This window comes from Ambystoma mexicanum, chromosome 10 (genome assembly GCF_040938575.1).
Source record: "Ambystoma mexicanum isolate Mex_15411 chromosome 10, UKY_AmexF1_1, whole genome shotgun sequence".
Classification (NCBI taxonomy): domain Eukaryota; kingdom Metazoa; phylum Chordata; class Amphibia; order Caudata; family Ambystomatidae; genus Ambystoma; species Ambystoma mexicanum.
In genome coordinates, this window is record NC_090932.1 from 692,607,684 (window position 1) to 692,628,424 (window position 20,741).

General features: G+C 46.1%; 1 protein-coding gene across 8 annotated transcripts in view; it reads left to right on the plus strand.

The window, feature by feature from the left end:
• The window catches only part of TRIP12 (thyroid hormone receptor interactor 12), a 2,051,777-nt gene that overhangs the window by 762,193 nt on the left and 1,268,843 nt on the right, over positions 1-20,741 (plus strand). For all 8 annotated transcript variants that reach the window (XM_069618297.1, XM_069618300.1, XM_069618299.1 and 5 more), the window contains one exon: positions 2,818-2,935. In XM_069618297.1, the coding sequence (XP_069474398.1) occupies positions 2,818-2,935 (118 nt within the window). The remainder of the gene's footprint in view (positions 1-2,817; positions 2,936-20,741) is intronic.

The following is a 20,741-nucleotide window of genomic DNA, read 5'->3' on the forward strand; positions in this document are numbered from 1 at the left end:
AAGCAGGGTGGCCACTTGGGCCACTCCCTCTGCTTTCTGCAAGCATTACTGTTTGTATGCCGGCTCTAGATCTGACACGGCCTTTGGACAGGCGGTTCTCAGGAACCTTTTTGCTTAAGGAGGGTCTCCTCTCCACCCTAGGGCTACATTCAGTTGTATTCGCCCATGCAGTATGGAGGAAAGGGGACGGGACGTAAGAGTAATTATAAGTTACTCACCGTAGTGACTCGTACTCTTAGTCCATAGTCCCCTTTCCTCTATACGTGCCACCAACCTCCCCCCTATGTTAAATCTATTTTCGACGTGTCAATGGGGAATGAGGTGTGGCACCGGACGGCGGAGTCGGGGCAGCGCATGCTCCCTGGGCTGTACCCCGCGCGCCTCTAAATTTAAAGGGAAGTTTATTTTTTCTGGTGAAAAAGGTTCTGTCTCACGTCCCTTGGAAGGGACGTCCATGCAGTATGGTGGAAAGGGGACTATGGACAAAGAGTAAGTTAGTCACTACGGTGAGTAAGTTATAATTTCCTGAGTCGTGGGGACAAGAGGGAGGATGTCTGGCGACTTCCGCTCTGCAATGGGACGGGGAGCGGCAGCAATGGGCAAACTTCAATTCAGCAGTCCTTCAGTGTTTCAGCTCCTCGCGTCTGACAGCAAATAGAAACACAGCGGTTCTCGGATACCACTTCAGACTTTCCTTGCTCCTGAGGGCCAGCACTCAGTTGAGGTAGCTCAAGCTTGGTCAGACCTGCAACAGGGAAGTCCGGAGGATCTTCCTAGCGCTCGGGTCCGACATAAAAGCAACACACAATCTGGTTATCCTCTCCCTGGCTCTTCGGTTCCAGCAGCAGTAGAAATATAACCAGCTCCGAGAGGATGTCCAGATCGGCTTACTTTGGAGTGCTTCTCTATTCGAGGTGAATTAGGAGCTTTAGCACAGCAGCAGGCCTTCACCGGGCAAACCAACGGTCCAGGAGTTGCAGCAGGCATCTATTCCAAGTTTCCTTTGGATTTCTTCGTCCAGTGGTCGACTCTGCCTTCCAAGCCAAAAAGCATTGCCTTTTATGCAGGTTTCTCCCGTTCATTCCAGCCTAGCTGTTAGTCACACAGCAGGGTGGCTGTCCTTGCCGGTCAGCCAGGCGGCCAATCACCTCTGGGTGCATTCCTGTAACCAATGGGATTAAGCACACTTCCTGCCCTGCCAGACACGCTGGTGCCAGAGGTGGGCTTCACTCGTGATGCCTGCCAAAGACAAAAACACAGGGACCAAACCTGGTTTGGCGTGCAAAGTAAATCTCAAGAATGACCTTTCTGACAAGAAATGGCAAAAAAGATGACCAGGGCCATTGGTGCCTTACCGTGGCTGCGAACGCAGCCCGCTGTAAAAACATGCAATGGTAGGAAAAAGTAAACCATTGCCACCAGCCATTAATTGTGGAAAGGGTAACATAAATATTTTACAAGAGAAACTAGACAAAGGGGATACTAAGTAACCCCTCCAGCACCCTATTTATTGTAAGACAGTTTGTGCTGGGTCTAGAAAGTTACAAAATGTAAGTAAAGTGGGAAATCTAAGACTTCCCTGTGCAACTGCACTAAAGGTGCTGTCTCACACAATGGAAAAATGATGCCTATGGAGTTTGTCAGACTCCAAAGTCAAAAGAAACACACAGATTAAATCACATTAAAATTACATGAGAGTCCAGCAAAAAGAGCTGGGGGTCTCTAAGGTAGAAGGGAATTAACACATTTCTGAGAATTCTCCCTAACAGCAACACACAACCCCTGGATCTCATGCCAGCCTTGCATCTCCTGACCTTTCCTTTACTTAAAATAGACTGGGAAACCCTGACTGACTTGTCGAAGGCTGCCATCTCCAGGTGGGGTCTCCGGCTGCATCATGCCCTGTCATCCAATGGCTAGCAGGCTGGCCTTGCCGGCCGAGAGCCCACTCCATCAGGGCCATTACATCAATGATGGAATTTCTCTGGTTTGCCCTGCTTGACATCTGCAGGGCTGCTCCGTGGAGGTCTACGCACACCTTCACATGGTTCTACTGAGTCGACAAGGATTCCAGGGAAGAGTTCTGAGTCGGCAAGCGGTGCTACGCTACCTGTTCAAATGAGGTGGGTCAGTTCCAGGGGTGAGTTTTATTGCCTCTGAGCTTTGCCAACTCCCATGGATGTGCATATGTATGATGTGTAATCCTTATTTATGAGCATGTGAACCCATGCCAGACCCCATGCCGGAAAGGGTTTAAGTTACTTACGTTTAACTATTGTCCTGCAGCTTTGGGTCTGGCAAACCCTCCCTCCTTCCCCTCTGTGACTCTTCTTGGTTCATACTGCCTTTTTACATGCTTACCAAATCTGAAGATGGCAGCCAGGGGTGGAGCTTACGGAGAGGTCTGTCATTGGATGGGGGCAGTATGACCCAGAGGACGGTGATTGATTTAGAGGAGAAATTCGGTTTTAAAGCTATAGTCAAACTGTTATTTCTTTTACTGAGGATTCTTAGCCTAATTCATGAGCATCTGAAACCATGCCAAACCCTTGCTGGAGAACAAAGTTACAGGTAAGTAACTTAAACCTTAATTTAATATGGTCACACAATTATAAGCAATGGCAACACGCTGTTTGCAAACTTTGCAGTTTGTCCTTCTATACTAAAAAGGCCATTGGAAACAAATGTTGGCTTTTCGTTTCCTCACATAAAGCAGAGGTTATTTACTCGGACAGTAACGTTATTGAGTTATGTAAGCATTTTCTTTTTTAAAGTAAGAAATAACAGTTGTAATTTTTTTTTTCTTTCTGTTTTAAGATATCGCTGAAACACTTCACTTCCTTCTGTGTGGAGCTTCAAATGGCAGTTGTCAGGAGCAAATTGATCTTGTTCCACGAAGTCCACAAGAACTTTATGAGCTAACTTCCCTAATCTGGTAAATGTAATTTAGATTTTGCGAATGGTATATGTTAACAAATGCATTTTCTTATTGTAACTTGGTTGAAGACACTTTATTCTGATCAGATGTTGGATACTTAATGTTAGGGTAGATTTGATGTTGTAACCCTGTGGGAGACTACACACCCCTTGTCCTCTTGCTATTAGGTAACCCACCTTTTGCTATAGGCCTGTACTACACAAGTTGCTAGTGTGACTGAGCAGCTTTCCTTAAAAAGGGCAATATATGAAACGATCAAATATACTTTAAAATACTTTTCCAGAATTGACACTGTTAGGCAAGATTTGGAGCAGTGCCCTTTGGGTGCACTACAACAACCTTGACCTCCTGGCAATAGGAACCCAACCTTTGGTAGAAGTCTGTAGTACACAGGTTGGTAGTGTGGCTGAGCAGCCAGGCTACTCAAGAGGAGTCAATGTGAGCAGTAGGGGAGTTACACAGAGCTTCACAGTGACAAGTATCCAAATAAACACTTACATTCAAGGTTTCTTGATTAAACAATTATTAATTTAACAGTCAGTTTGAATAAGCCTTCAGAAGTGGCAATATAATAGTAAAAGACAAATAGACTTCAAAATGCCCGCTCTTAAATCGGAGCAGTACTGAAAAGGATGTCAAAGAAAAAGGGTTTATAGAATAACACAAGATATCACACATATATACAGGTAAGTACTTTTGAACACTCCCCAAAGCAGAGTAGATGCAGAGGTAATTAAGTCTTGCACAATGTTTTAGAAGTCTTTGTAGAAAAAGTAAAATCAATGTAGGGTCACAAGCTGGGAGGCTTGTGAGATGGAAGATGCAAGCAACTCTAAAGAAGCAACCAAGGCAAGTCTCAACTGAGATCAAGTAAAGTTACAACAACAAGAGGTAAGTTCTCTTAGACTGTACAGTACCTTTGGTTAGAAGAAATGGTTCCAACTGGCTTCTATTCCTGTGTGGCTCTGCAGATCCTTTTTCTCCCGGGCCTCATTTGTGGGGACAGGAGGAAGGACGGTTTATGGTCATAAAACCGAAATTAGAAATCACGAAAAAAAAGGCCGAAAAAAAAAAAATCGAATTTCTTTTGACGTTTTTTTTTCGAAATGGGGGGTTCCCCCAACCCCCTTTTTTCTTTTTTTTTTATTTTAACCAATTTTTTTTACTTACCTGACCCAAAAAATACATATATATATAAAAAAAATAATAAATTCGATATTTTTTTTTCGGCCTTTTTTTCGAGATTTGTTATTCAGGAATTTTTTTTCGCCCTTTTGACCGACCACCAGGAAGGACACCTGAGGACTGCTGCAATACAACTGGGCGGTCGTGACAGAAAAGGACAAACTTCTATTCAGCGGCGCTAAGTGGTTTCAGATCCTCGCGTCTCAGCAAATGGCTACCACTCTGGACTTTACTCGCATCTGGGGTCCAGCACTCGGTTGAGGTGGCTCAGGCTTGGTCAGTCTGGTCCATCTTAAAAGTGATGCACTCAGTTTGATGTTCCTTTCCCTGGCATTTTGGTTCCAGCAGCAGCAGTGGAAGTACAGCCAGCTCAGAGAGGATGTCCAAACAAGTTCTTTGAAGCAGATTGGTCCCACCAACTCAAGGGGAAAAGTCGTCCTTGCAGGGCTTCTCGAGTCGAATTCGGAGCTTTAGAAAAGCAGCAGGGCTTCACCGGGCAAACCAATGGTCCAGGCGCTGCAATTCTTTTTCGGATTCCTTCGTCCAGTGGCCGACTCTGGCTTCCGAACCAAAAAAACCTTGACTTTTAAGCAGGTGTCTCACATTCATTCAAGCCTGGCTGCCAATTTCACATCAGGAGGGTGGCTGTCCGAGCCGAACAGCCAGCTGGCCAATCATCTTTGGAAGCATTCCTGTAACCAAGGAGATTAAACACAGGGAGTTTCGGGGACCTCCCTCACTTCGTGCCAGACATATTGAAGCCAGAGGTGGGCTTCACTCCTGAATCCCAAAGACAAAATGAATAAAGGGACCAAACCTGGTTTGGCGCACAGAGTAAATCTCAAGAAGGACCTTTCCAGCCAGAAATGGCAAAAAAAGACGGGGTCATTTTGACAAAATGGGCACCCATGGCTGCTTTACTGCAGTTTCAAACGCAGCCCATGGTAACAACTCCTAATGGTAGTTAAAAGTAAACCACTACCACCAGCCATTAATTGTAGAAAGGGTAACATAAAAATGTTACACGAGAAACTAGACATGGGGGATACAAAGTAACTCCTCCAGCACCCTATGGTAAGATAGTGTGTTCTCGGTCTAGAAAGTTACAAATTGTAAGTAAAGTTAATTTCACTTCACTGCTCTTGGAAACAGTAGTTTCACCAAAAGAAGGTATTTAAACCTTAGATTTAACAAATAGACTACCCTGTGCCACTGCAGTGAAGGTGCTGTCACAATGCAAAGATGATGCCTATGAAGTTTGTCAGACTCCCAAAACCAAAAAGAAACCATGTTGAATCACAGAAAAATACATGAGACGGTGGGAAAAATGACTCGCTCTCTGAGTCCAGCAAATGTGCTGGGGGTCTCTTAAGGGAGAGAGGAATTAGCATATTTCTGAGAATTCTCCCTAACAGATGCAATGCTCGTAGGTACTCTTTGGAGAAACTTTTTACACACTTCCTACACCCTGAGGTGACTTGACTAACTAGGACAGTAATGGCATTTATATAGCACTAGTACACTTTGTAGATTGCAAAAAGGAAAGGTTAAGGGAAGGAAAAGGTTAAACGGATTCTCAGAGCATGTGAGCACTTGAATCTTCCAATGAAGTCTAGACAAAAACCTTTCCCAGCAATAATAGTTAAAAACCAAGATATCGCCTCTGAGGGACAGTAAATATCAAAGTCAAATGGAGTAGAAGAGTCTGCAGGGAGCCAGGACAGCCAAAGTCAGTTGTCGCAGTGTATGGAGCTGAGGCCCCTCTTAGCTATGCTTGCAGCTGCAAATCAGTCTTTGGTGGGAAATAGCAGACTTCCTTCCGCAACCTCCGGTGCAGAGTCAAACGTGCTTCAAGGCGGGACTGGCGTTAGCAAAAATGGTGGTGCCGGACATCATGAAGTCCACAGTGGCTCATATAGACACCTCAGGCCGTGCCATCTGCATGGTTACGGACATGAGAACTGCCTGGCTACGGGCTACCAAGTTCAACCCGGACGTCCAGGAGCGCATTTTGGACCTTATTTCGAGGGTGCCAACCTTTTTCATTCCACTACCGATGAGGAACCTGATGATAAAAACAGTTGCCAGACTGTAAAATCATTCTCTGTCCTCAAAGTCCACGCCCAAGACCTACAGCCAGGTGCACCAGCGTGCCCACAAGAGGTGGGTCCTCGGCAGGTACCGGGGCTTCCAAGAACGAAGGTCAAGACAGCCGGACCGGTTTCCAAGTCAGCACCGCCGCAAACAGCACAAGGCGGGGGGAGTAAAGGCTTCTTTCAGTCGTCGTCCTCAGCCCTGATGGGAAAGAAGGCATGACGCACTTCTCCGGGGTCCACATGTCCATCGGGGACCAAGGCCGTTCACGCACAATATTGCCACGTGAGGTTCACAGACCCCAGGATCCTGTCAGTAGTGTCCACGTGCTACTGCCTACCTATCCCTTCCTCCCCTCCCATAGATTGGGACAAGAATTCTGTTGGCGGAAATTCAATTGCTTGTAGAGAGTCAGGCATTGGAAGAAGTCCCAGCCTCTCAGAGGGGTCTCGGCTTCTATTCAGATTTTCACCATACACAAGAAAACCCAGGCTGGCCTGAGAGTTGTGTTGGACCTTGCCACCTTCAACCTTTCCCTCCCTCTTCAAAATTTCAAGATGGTTACCCCAGCACTTATTGCAGAGACACTGTGCAGGGGAAACTGGATGTGCTCCCTGGATCTGAAGGATAAATACCTACACATCCCTGTTTGGCAGCCTCATAGGTCCTTTCTGAAGTTCAGGATTGTTGGGTAGGATTTTCACAGAACTGGTAAATCTTCCTGACCTGGGTCAACCCCAGAACATTTTGCTTTACTAGTGGGCTATCTTTCCTTAATACCTCTGTGTGGAAACCTTTTTCACACTCGCAGAATCTTTAACTCTTTTTATGGGTTTCGTTTTTTTGACTCTCCATAGTGTCTTTTTAAAGTTATCCTCTTTAACAACTTATTGACAATACATGCCTGTTGCTCCTATGCCCTAGGGGCTCCCCTTTTAACTTTCTCAGTCTAACCTTGAGTGAACTACAGTTCCCAAGGGTAGAAAGTATCTTTGGATCCCTTTTACATTTTATTTTGTGAAACCAGCACACCCCACCTTATGTGGAGTGCTCGGGAGATGCAATGTTTCCCGTTTCACATTAAAACTGTAACAATTCTGTTACAAGGACAAGCTTACCTTCAATGGCTGGTGGCAGTGATAACTTGTATTCATTTGGTGCACCTTTACCGTGGGCTGTGTTCACAGCAGCAGTAAAGCCACCTAAGGGTGCTCATTTTACCAAAAGTGCCCCTGTCTTCTTTTTTTTGCCATTTTAGTGTTTCTTTTCCTTTCTTGTTCCATCCCCTGACATCCAGGGCGGGAAAGTCCTTTGTGATTTTTATCTTCGGCTGGCGTCCCCTGGACTCCCCGCCCAGGCTCCAGTCTGTGAGGACAGGAAGCGAGGGAGGAGCCCAAAGCTCCACGGTGTTAGGCAGAATCCTGTGCAGTTCCCTTGGGGACCACTGGAAAAAGATTAAGACTACAGGAGTAAGCAGTAAACCCAATTGGTAGCAGTCTCCACCACCCAGATTTACCTGGTAGCTGTGGCTGAACAGTCAGACTTCTCTCAAGATGAGTAGGGCAGCATACAGAGGATACACAATAGGGCTAAAAACACACTAGAGCAAACAAACACTGACCAGAGCTTTGTATCAAAAGTATGTAATTATTTAAAACACACTTTAGGAAATACACTAGCACTCTAAATCAAAAGCAAGTTAAAACACAGTCAGGTAAAGTATACACACCTCCCTTGATAACTATTAGACAAGTCAGAGTTAAAACGCCACTATTTGTTAAAACAGATGTGAGTGCATAACTTAGATGGCACTCCAATAGTTAAGTTAAAGTGAGAGAAAAAGGCAGGGCATAACAATAAAACAGTTCCCAACACTTTTCTAGGTTTAAAGCAAGTAAGTGAAGGCAGTATACATAGGCCAGGCCCACTTTAAATGGAGCAAAGCGAAATGTGCCCAAGATCACACAGTTTAAAATGCGCTAAAAGTCTTTGCAGAATGTTCAAAAGAGGTTGGGGTGATTCAAGAAGTAAAGTTAGAAGGTCTGGGGCCAACCCAGTTGGAAAGCCAAGGATTTAAGGATCACCTTTAGCAATCCGTGGAAACGGAGGTCAGGCAGAACACAGTACCTTAAAGAGAGAGGAAGCTCCGGCGGTGGCAGTTGTTCCTGGCAGTGGTTGCAGTTCGTTGGTTCGACCAGGGGAAGAGAGGATCTCGTCGAGGAGGAAACGTGAAGTCGAGGTACTGCACAGGGATGAAACCAGCCGCGGAGTTCGTTGGTTAAAAGGTGCGTTCCTTTTATCCGCGGTCAAAGTGGTGAAGCTTGGCTATCCGGCCGCCGAGGTGCTTGGCACGGGCGATTCGACCAAGAGACGTCTTTGGAAGGCGAAAGGGGCGAACTGGTTGATCCCACCAGCTCAAAGGAAGAAAACTCGTCCAGCAGAAGATCTTCTCTTGTCGTTGGGAAAGTGGTGAGTTCGTTGCAGCAGGGCTCCCCCAGTGGTGTCGTCGTTGCAGATGGCTCAGCTTCTTCCCTCTTCGGATTTCTTAGGTCCTGTGGCGACTTCTGAAGATCCAGTCCCAAAACCCCCGCTTTTATGCAGAAAAACCCCCATTCAACAGCCTAGCTGTCACTCGCACATGCTAAGTGGTGAGCCTAGCGGCTCACCACTGGGCCAATCAGAATAAAGTGCGACTTGGGTTGCTAAGGCAACGCAGTCCAGGGTGCCAATTCCCCTCTCCACACATCCTGTGGAACCCAGACAGAGTGGCACCATTTGGAGGGCTTCTGTGGAGAAGCCCACCAAAATAGTGGAACAAAGGGCCTGACCTTGGTTAGAGTTACAGAGACGGACACAAACGCCACTTTAGAAAAGAGTTCTGGCAAAAAGACCCAACCGTTGATTTAATATTAAATAAATAAACCGGCGGTATCTTTAACATTGCACCAAAAAGTGGTGCGTTTAAAATCGATAGGAAAATCCCATAGGAAATATTCCGGTGGAATATTTTGCGTGGTAACCACTGCCACCAGCCAGAAACTCGACAAGGGGGGACTGGACAGTGCCCCCTTGAAAACAGACCCAGGGGCAATCGAATTAACCCCTTCCAGTACTTCCACAATATGATGGTTTGTACTGGTTCTGTTCACAATTTTGGACTAGTAACGTCAATGGTGACTTTACATGTCCTGGGAGACAGTAGTCAGTCCCATGGTATGGAGTATATGTTTGGGGGTCACTATGACACCCCTCTGTTACTGCACTGAGGGTGCTGTGTAAGACATACACAAAAAACTGATAATACCCTATGGAGTAAAAGACCCCATAGCCCTTAAGCACACAGTCGGAGACATACCTCAAATCATGCCTAAGAGTGGGAGGAAAAGAGTCAAAAGAGGAAAAGACAAACCCCAAAAAACCAGCAAAGCTGCTGGGGGACTCACTAGGTTTGGGAAATTAGCCTTATAAGAGAATTCTCCCTAACACACGGCCCTTTGACCTCCTCCTTGCCTTAATGAGGCAAATCCAAGTGGGAGGCTGGTTGTCCTGATTGGACAACCAGGCCGCCCCTTCTTGTAATATACGGGGAGAGAATGCAGAGGTTGTGCTGTAGTTCCTGTTAAATGCTGCGAACCTAGAAGCTGAAGAGTAGTCTACCACTGGAACCGAAACCGAAGAGGAGGATGAAGTAAAAGCGGCAGACGGTTTCCAGCGACCGGAAAGCCTGCTGTGTAACCTGAGCCTGCTGTAGCCCTTACTTCCAATCGACCTGGGGGACTCCGAAAACGACGACCCTGAGCCTAGTGAGACCCACTAGACTTGAGAAGACCTGCATTTTGAGCCATCCCATGCGTTGCTGCGACCTTGCTTTGCTGCAATACCCTAGGACCTCGAGCCACTATGCCGTGCACGGTCTTCCGAATCTCGCTGAAACTTTATGGGCATCCTGGTGGATTTCCAAAGACGCGAATAGAGTACGAAAAGTCCCCTCCCCAGAGTGCTGGACCATTGTGATGACGAGAATTCAACTGCGTTTTTCTGTCTTCTTCTGAGCTCCTTGAAAAGGTGCCAAATCCGCAGAACAGCATTCAGCTGCGAGGAAAACCTTGCCTAGAGCCTTCTTCATCGATCGCTGTTGCAAAGTTCTGTCTGAGGTCTTGTTTTCAGTCACCACGACAAGGAATCCACTGACCGGGTATATGGATGCACACGCTGAAGTCGTCCTGTTGCAAAATCTTCAATGCTGAGGTACTGTGTTGACTTGGGTATACGTCTGTTAGGATTTCTGTGTAGCTGTGGGGTGTTTTCTGTGATGGGGAGGCCTCTCATCCAGTGCACCCAGTTCCACTGCTGGAATCCGTCTAGGGCGTCTTCTGCAAAGCTCTTGGACCCTCTTCTCACTCAGAAGTAAAGTACTCGCCTGTTTGCCCAGTCTTCCTAAGGAACTCTAACTATTGCTAGTAAAGAACCTATTCCGCCGCTGCCCATTGGACACTAGATCCTAGTGACCCCCCTCCTGTCACTGAGAACACTCATGCTCCAAGAATAAGGGAACGACTTTTAAGGGATTGGGACTTTTGCCTAGAAAACAAAATAAGTGCTTAAAAGTTACATACTTGTAAAGAGTTGGTTGGTAACTGTAATTCTAAGAGTGAACAGTTACAAAAGTTCTTACTTACCTTGGATGTGTGATGCACTATTCTTAAAAGTATGGTTAATATTTTTTCTTTCCTTAGAAACTGTTTTGCCATTCTAACAAAGTAGATGCAAAGGTAAATTACTCTCCTGTGATTAGGTTGTGCCTCTTCCCAAAAGTGATGTGTTGGTATCACCAGATTATTCCTGCAGGGTAATTGTATGAGTGTCCTCCAAATGGGTCTTGCTTCCCCTGACTTGCTGCTAGCCTGTCCAGAATAAGTCTGTATTAGGTTGTTGCCTACCTAGAATAACTGTCATTCAGTAAAGTGTAACATTAGGGTTTACTTTCCCTGTGCTATCTAACCCAGAGTCGGTGGTTCTAACTATTCCTTATAAGTCCTACATCAGTCACTTGTATAGTTGGGAAAGATCTAACCTGTACTCCTTGTGAGATTTAAAAAAGTATATGGACTTTACTTTACTTAGTGGTGTGCCAAGTTACAAGTGTTACTGCTTATCTCGATCTGTGTTTCACTGATCTCAAAAGCACCTGTAATTGAATATTACATCCTTTGGTTTTACTCACCTAGTATGACTGTTATCACAAAAGTAGTTATGTTTTTACTGTACCTGGAATAAGTGTTCCACTATGCACAAAAAGTATACTCTCCAGTTGACTGATTGTGATTCGGACGGAGTCACTGTACAACTGGTAGGGTCTACTGCCCTTGCATTCCTGAATGTAATTGTGAAAGCAACCATTGTTTTTTATTCCCCAACAATAGGTGTGACCTATACTGAATGTGTATGAAAAGGTTTTGACTGCCCTAGAAGTACTGTCGGGGGTTCCAAATAAGGTTTATACTTTGGTCTGTTTACCTTCAAGTATAGTGGTGTTTTTATAATTGTGATTTCATACAATGTGTTAGTACTTATTTCCCCTAGACCTATCTGTGCCTACTTGTATTTAAATAAATGATTTATTTTTTACATACAGTGTATTGTATTGTTTGTTTATATAGCGCTCTTTCCCCACTTGTGTGGCCTCATTGCACTTTTTCCTTGATTGGATTACCCTTGGTGACCGTAGTCGATGTTAGAGATTCTAGGGGGGGTTAGATTAGATGCGTGTGTGCACGTTTGCCATTCTAAGTCTTGGGTGGCTGGCAAGGCTCGACTAAGCAGCCCAGTAGAGGTCAGACATGTGGGTGGGTGCTCTGGAGGGTTAGAGATAGATTGATGTTGTCAAAGAGAGTCTATGTGAAGCCAGCTATACCAGGTTCCTTTCGGGTGGTGGTCGCTGTATGCTAGTGGCAGAGGTGTTTGGGTACGTCCGGTGTTTCAGTCTGGACGGCTATGTGTGAAACTAGGCCGGATGTGCATAGCCGTAGACGTTATATCGTGCTTGGATGTTTGGCCGTGCTTGCAGCTTGTGTCCACACTAGTGGTGTGAGCTATACGTACCGTAGGTTGCGCAATTGCTTATTTGTCCAGGTTTAGGGTTGAGTCCTGTAGTGGAGGGCCTAGGTTTCATGCTGTGTTTGGGAGAATTCTCAAAAATGTGTTAATTCCCTCCACCTTAGACCCCCAGCAACTTTGCTGGATTTTGAGGACTTGATTATTTTTGCCTGGAGAGAGTGAGATGCTTTTTCACACTCTCTCCATGTATTTTAATTTGATTTTATGCACTGTTTCCTTTTGGTTGTGGAGTCTAACCAACTCCATAGGCATCATCTTTTACAATTGTCACAAAGCACTTTCAGTGCAGTGCCACAGGGCTTCCAGATTCCCAAGTCTTCCAGATTTTCCAAGGTTTAAATACCTTCTCTGAGATCAACTACTGTTTCCAAGAGCAGTGGCGTGAAATTGACTTCACTTAGGGTGTGCTGGGTCTAGAATTTTACAGGACTATCTTACAATAGCGTGCTGGAGGGGTTACTTGGTATCCCCTGTGTCTAGTTACTCATGTAGCATTTGTTATCCTTTCCTTTCAGAATGGCGGGTGGCAGTGGTTTTTGTATGAACTACTATGATTTACCGCAAACTGTTCGCAGCTCCGGTAACGTTAAATCGGGGGAGCCATGTTTTTCAAAATGGTACTGAGCCTCCTTTGTTAAAATGGTCCCCAGTCGTCTTTTTTTCACCATTTCTTTGTGCAAAAGGTCCTTCAAGTTTTTCTCGGTGCGCCAAACCAGGTTTTGTCTTTGTTCATTTGCCTTTGGCGGACTTCAGGGTGAAACCCGCCTCTGGCTCCAGAGTGTCTGGGGTAGGCAGGAAGTGAGGGAGCTGCCCGAAACTCCCTGTGCTTAGTCTCCTAGGTGATCCAAATGCACTCTGTGGTGATTGACTGGCTGACTGTGTGGCAAGGACAGCCACCCGGCTGGGTGAGTGACAGCTAGGCTGGAATGAATGGGAGAGTACTGAATAAAAGTCTTTTGGCTTGGAAGGCAAAGTCGACCACTGGACGAAGGAACCGAAAGAGCTTGAAGAGGACATCTGCTGCAACTCCTGGACAGTTGGTTTGCCTGGTGAAGCCCTGCTGCAGTGACTACTTGCTAAGTTTGCATCGACAGAGAAGCTCTGCAAGGACGACTTCTCACTTAGAGTTAGTGGGACCAATTGACTCCCAAGTAAGCCACCTGGACACCCATCTCAGAGCTGTTTGAATTTCCTCAGAGTTACTGCAGCAAACCGTAGAGCCAGGGAGAGGGACACCAGATTGGTGTGTTGCTTGCAAGCTGGCCCAAAGCTTTTGGAAGATCCTCCAGACTCCCGCGAAGCAGGACTGACCAAGCCTGACCCCCCTGCACCCTCTTAGTCGAGTTAGAGACCTCGGATGTGAGGAAGGCCCACCTTCCACCTTGACAGCCTGGAAGCGCGCTTATTACTATTTGCTGTACCACAAGGAGCCGAAACGCATAACGGCCACTGAAAGTAAAGTTTGCCGGTTGCCAGTTTTGACCGTGCCAGTGCAGTGCAGGAGTCCCCCCGACATCCTACCTCTTGTCTCCACGACTGAGGTTCAGGAACAGTGGGACCTGCCGAGCTGCATAGGAACAGAAGTCTTCAGCTGCATCTTTTCTTCTTTACCAAGGTACTGTAAAACAAGTCTAAGAATCTTTTTACGAATGTGTGCAAAGACTTTTCCATTACTTAATAGAAGTGCTTTATCCTATCCAAGACTTTTGCCCATTGACTTTGGCTTAGCCTATTGAATTGAATGACTCTTCCAGTGGACTCCAAGTATTTGCCCTGCCTATGAATATTTGTAATTTCTTGTGTTGTAATAAGCTTTGGCTTTTACCAACTTTTTAAGAAGTGTTATGCCAACAGTAAGGTATTAATGTGCCCAGCACACTTGTTGCTGAAGTCACCTGTGGTTGTAGGTTGTCTGTGGTCCATCCCAAAAAGGGTCTTGTCTGATTCAGAAATTCAGAATGTTCAGATTGAAGTATGTGTGTGTTACTATTCTATTGCTCCCTTCTGAAGAAGGTTTTATAACTGACTGATAAATAATGGTTTATGCAAGAAACCTTGAGTGTAAGAGTTTATTTGAATACCTGTAACTGTGAATCTTTGTGTAACTCCACTACAGCTCACATTTCCCCTCTTGAGAAGCCTGGCTGCTCAACACGCTACCAAAACTGTGTAGTACAAGCTTATACCAAAGGTTGGGTTGCTTATACCTGTAGTCATAGTTGCTTGTAGTATTCCCAGAAGGTACTGCATTCAAACTTTGCCTAACATGCTGTAGCCGGTATCAGCGTATAATAATAATAAGAGACAGTCAAATCCTAGATTAGAGGATCCTGTACAGTGGGAGAAAGGCCCAGGTTTCTTAGTGCAAACGTTTACGCCTTTGGCAAACCTAGTTCGAGGCTACACCTAGATTTGAGGGTTCTGGAGCGGGGAGAGAGGCCTGGGTGTCACCTTGCAGCATGATTCGTCATATAGTAAACTAAGGTGGAGGCTGCACTTACGATTGAGAGTGCTGTATGGTATGTGGCCCAGGTTTCGCAGTGCAGGAGGTCTCCACATATCGAACGAATAGATGGAGGGGTCTACCCCTAGATTCATGTAGGTGGAAAGGGGCCTAGGCTTGAGAGGCCGAGGGTTTCAGCCTATTGTAGAGTTAGAATCCGTAATCTGTCATCAATGGGTTGTTGTACCTAGCTTTGGGATAGGTTTGCTACAGGGCAAGTGGTAGTGTTGGGAGCTTCACGGAAAGAGTGATATGGGTTGGCAGTGGTATTGGGTGGCTGGTGTGTGTGTTGACCCAGGCCACTTATCTCATTGTTATTTGTCTCATGTGGATTGGTAGGTGGGGGTGTGGTGAGTATGATGCTAATGTGGCCACAGCGAATGCTGCTGGCTTAGCTCGGGCGCTTGTTGCGTGGGAATGTTGTTGTGGGTGGGTGGATGGTGGATCAGGAGAGCCACAACGAAAGCTGTTGGCTTACCTGGAGTGCTAGTCGGCAGGCAGTGTTGCTGAGCGGTATGTGGTGGTGTCAGGCGAAACCGCTGAGAGAGCTGCCGGCCCTGGAGTTAGGTTGGGGAGGAGCTAGCTCATTTGGCTAGTGCCTTCCTGCACCCCTCAGGCGCTTTACAATGAGGCAAGACTTCTAGGCACTATAGCACTTGGAAAGCTTTTTTCAAGCAAAAATAATCACACAGGCATGGCCAGTCACTAAATAAAGATAGTTAAGATTGAAATATAATGTGCGAACAATGATTTAGATGGATATATATTTGTAAAACTGTTAAATTGTAGCTAGCTTTGCTGAAAGCACAGTGATTTCAGGCTGTGCTTAATATAGACTGCAGGCTGGTAAAGAGCACAAGGTAACTCGGCAGCTGTTTCCGTCAATCACAAGCCAATGGAGACTAAAAAAGACTCTGCACTACAACGAGTATCAGAAAAACAGGTTTTTTTTAATGAGAAATACTGAACCAAATAATATATAATTTTATGGAGTTAATTGTTGAGATAATGGTGGGAAGATGTTTATGTATGAATGCTTATAACAGCAAATTATGCTAAACAAAAGCGCCAAAGTATACCTGCATATGCAGCATAATGTTATGTAGCTTGTCCCAAACGGAACCTGGCCATGCAACACTGGAGACTCTGCAGCATCCCTTGTATGGCACGAAGAACAGTTTTGAAGGAGCTCTGTTGGTATCCAGTGATCAAATCCAGAGGATTTAAGCCCCAGGCCCAGCACCAGTCTTCAGGACTTGGGAGCCAGCCACGGAGGACATAATGCTGGTTGGAAATGGCAGTGTCCTCTGCTATTTTTCCCCCCAATCCTCATGATCTTTAAAGTTCTGTTATCTCTTGCAAAATAGACTCATGGCTTTAATTCCCTGGAGCGGTGCATTTTACTCTGGTTTAAGTGTGATTATGGGTGCCCTGTATTTAAGGGGCGCCCCGATAAGTTGGGGTTCGCTTTCAGTTACGATCGAAAGCGATGGAGTTTATTAGTGGTGTATCCACGGGGTGCAGTGGCTTAGAGTATTTGGAAGAGCCAGGTTTTAAGGGCCTTCCTGAATTTAAGGTGTTTTTCAATTTTTAAATGTGTAAAGAAATGGAGTTCCAGATAGTTGGCGCTTGTACAGAGAAGGAGTCGTCGTCAAGTCTTATGGAGCTATGCAGTTGGATCACTAGGCGGAATGCATTGCGAGATCTGAGGTTCCTGAGGGGTTGGTAAGGGACAATTTTGTCTCGCAGGAATTCGGGGCCAGTGTTGTGGATTGCGCGATTGGTGACACACATGGCTTTGAAAGTGGTGCGTCGGGCAATAGGGAGCCAATGGACGACTCTCAGGGTGGGGCTGATGTGTTCTCTGATGGGAAGGTTAATGAGCAGGCATGCCGACGCATTTTGGATTCTTTGGAGTTTCCGTAGTTAGGATGTGGGGACTCCTAAGTAGAGGCAGTTTTCATAGTCAAGGCGGGAGTGGATGATGGAGTTGATAGCCGAGAAACGGTGGGGATAGGTGAGGTAGGGGAAAATACGACTGAGGATATGTAGGTGAAAGAAACAGGTTTTGGATGCGCTGGTGGTGTGTTGAGTGAGGGATAAATCTGAGTTTAATTTGTATCCCAGGTTTTTAACCACGTTTGAAGGAGCCGTTGTTTGTCCTAGTGAGTCGGGCCAATGGATTGGTTGGGGAGATGAGTGATGTTTTCCTGCAGAGTTGGATTTCGGTTTTCCCAGGGTTGAGGATGAGGTGGTTGGTCCTCATCCAGTGATGAATATCAGAGAGGCAGGATGACGGGTCCGGGCTGCCGGATCCTTCGGAATTTGGGATTTTGAGGAGGATCTGGGGTATCATCTGCGTAGTTGTAGCAGGTAAGGTTGTGCGAACGGATGATTGCAGGAATGGGTTGCATGGGTGTAATTATAGAGGGGGACAAGTCCCCCCCCCAACTTTGGTGGCATGCCTTTTTGTCCCCCCCATCTTTTGGTGGGAGGGCCGGGGGGCCTCCGCATTCGTTGATCATGTAATTTGACAGCACAAGCCTGGCTGAGGTGCCAAGCCAGGCTTGTGCTGTATCATTACATAATGTTGAACTGAGCTCAGCTGCATGTATGTTTGTTGGAGGGCTGGGCTGTGGGCTGACCCTACTGAGGGGTCACTTTTGGACAATCACATCTGGGGTCCGGGAAGTATCCAGCATTGCAAGAGTGGGGGTTGAGGTGAGCCAAAAAATGCAGTGCGTGTAATAGTCTCATTCACACACCCAAACTGCCCACCCCTTCCCCAATATAATTTTTTGGTAACATAAGTGGCAGATGGCATTTTTACACATAAGAAAAACATCTATTAGAGCTCTGTCCAAGCACTTTGGGGCATAATATATGGAAACCTCCTAATTTGCACATGGATTGCACCAATAGAAGTGACTTCACAAAAAAGGACATTGCAAGGAGCATCATCACTTTGATACATGGAGTCACCATGGTAGTGACTTTAGAATAAGTTGCCATAAGTAAGCCAAGTGGCAAATAAGTGTCTGGTGCAAAATACCTAAAATGCACTATTGTTATGTATGGAGCAACTCTATAGTCATTAGGCTTTTTATTATAATAGTATGATATATTAACATAAGCTTTGAAGTCTATCAGAGTCACGTACAGAGCATCAGATAAGACATAATGGGCCTCATTACAATACCGGCGGAATGAGCGTATGGCTTTAGTTTTATTCTCCCCATCCTGGATGCAAAGTCACAATAGTATCATGCAGATTAACGTGAGCCTAACAAACCCCACTTGGGTTTTAAAGCCATAGTCATTATTTCATAAAGCATGCAACATTATGCACCCTTCTCACTTCTGATCACTCCCTCCCATATACATTTCTAACGGGACAAAAGTCCCTGCTGATAGTTGCTCCCTCACTCCCATCAGTGCCTAATGGCTCACAGTGTAATTCTCTGTTGAAACAGAGAAACGTGAGGACCCTCTGCTTCCCGGAGCTCCTTGGAACCTTGTCCTGGCAGTGGGACACCTCTTACCCTTTCCGAATAGTAGGTGTCCTGCTGCCAGGACAATAAGCGTGCTGAGCAGGAATTGCTTGGCACACATTGTCCTGCCAGTGGGACACACGTTTCCCGTTGGGCACCCTCTTTGAGGTGCCAAATGTGAGCGTCCCACTGAAAAATGCCCCAGTCTGGCCACCCGCTCGAGTCATTTGAAAACAAGAAAATATACCTTCATTTTAATGAGTCAGAATGTTGCAAGTAATTCATGAAATCGGAATAATCAACCTAATTTGCTGTTTCAAAATCTTGCAGGCATCCATTTTGTATTATGTCTATATGCTTGTTTTAGTCAGTGCCTTGGTGCCAATAATCAAACAGCTCCCTTCAGCCTGCTTGCAGGCCCTCTTTTATGTAGAGGAGGCACAGGTATTTTTTACTGTTGTCAATGCAGTGAATTCTAAAGACCAACTGTGGTGTTAGAAGTTTCAGAAGATTGGCTTGTCTTTAGAATTGAATTTTAAAGATACGCCACCAGCCTTATGAAAGTTATAAGAGCGTCGGCTATGGACTCTTGTGGTGTTGTAGTTTAGTGTTATCCTTCAGAGCCACCTTCTGCCATTCCCCCACCCTGCCCCTTTCTTTCAGTTGTCATGCCCCCCCCAACATTTTCAGAAAAGTTACTCCACTGATGGGTTTTATGTAGAAGTTGAAGATTATCAGTGACGTGGATGCTCCTTGGGGAACACTTTTGCAAACTTAACATGAATTGGTTGAGGTGCATGATTTGACACCAGTTGGAGATGAAGGAAGAGATCCATGAGAAGGCTGTACTTTTGATTCCTGGTGTTTGTAGTCTGTCTCGTAGAATCATGTGATCGATGGTATCGAAAGCTGCAGAAAGATCTAAAAGGATGAGAACCGCCCAGCCATCTGCTGTTCTTTTTAGGTCATCCCATATGGCGACTAGGGAGGCTTCTGTTCCCCTTAGTGGTCTGAAACCGGATTGTGCTGGGTCTAGGTGGTCATTTGATTCAGAAAAATTGCAAAGCTGTTTGTAAGCCGCTCGGTCAATCAGTTTGGCGATGAAGCGCATATTGGAGATAGGTCGGTAGTTTTTGGGAAGAAGTGAGTCGAGCGTCTTTTGAGAATGGGTTCGGTGTAGGATGTTTTTAGAGCTTTCGGGAAAGATCCTGAGGTGAGTGAGTGGTTAAGGATTGCGTGAGCAACGTTTCCTGCACAGGTGGCGGTTAGAATTTTCTTGAGCATTGTGGGTGGGCACGGGTCTTCCGGAGAGCCTGACGGGCGGCTGTCCGATACCAGTGACAGGAATTCTTGGTGTGTGAGTGGGGAGAAAGAGTCAAAAGAAGATTGTGATTGGGGTGGCGCTTGTGGGGTGCTGCGGGCAGGTGGGCGGTGGTGGTAGGATTTTTAGTTTGGCGGTGATGGCGTTGTCTTTCGTTGGCGGCGTTGTAGAAGTAGAGGGAGAGGGTGTCGCATAAGGCTTGGGGTGGTCAGGCGAGAACATGAAGGTGTTTTTAATTCTGCTATGATTTTATGTAGTTCTCTACTTTGTTTGTGGGCATTTTGGATTCGGTTCCCATAGAATGATTTCTTGCTTTTTTCTGATTTCCGATCTATAGGTACTGGTTGTCCTTGCTAGGGCGGTTTTGTTTTGGGCTGCGGGGTCGGTTCTCCAGGTCCATTCCAGACGGTGCTTGAGAGTTTTGAGGAGTTTGAGGAGTTTGAGGTTGGGAGAGAACCATCTCGGCGATGGTCCACATCTCTGTGAGGAACATTTTGACTGGGTGAGGGCTTTGATGGCGTCCCTAAACCAGAGGTCGAAGCAGTCAATTTCCGGAGGACCTTCTGCTAGGAAGAGTGAGTTGAGGGAATTGTAGAGTGAGACTTCTAGATCTGGGGTGATTGCCACTCTCTTCCATAGTGGGAAAGTGGAGGGTGCAGTTTGTGGAGGACGTGTTGGATGTTGGCCGCTGACTGGGGTGTTAAGTGGTATGGTGAAGAGTGCTGAGTGATCAGTACATGACAGTGGGCGCGGGGGTTGGGTGCATATGTTTGTGCTGCTGAATATCGCATCAAGGGTGTGGCCTCTCGTGTGGCTGGGAGTGGATGTGTGATGTTTCAGATTGAGTGGAACTAGACTGTAAGTGACCTGGTCATGGGGTTTGCGTCAAACCATATGTGAAGTCACCTAGAATGGTGAGGGTTGGGTATTGGATGAGGTTGGCGGCCAGAGCTAACCAAACGTGTCTGCAAAGTTTTTGTTATAGGCGGCGGGTCTATAGATGAGTAGGAAGCTGTGTGAGGTTGATGGTGCGAGCTGGAGTTTTCCCAGGAGGGATTCATAGTCGGTGGTGCTGGTGGAGGTGTCCTTGGA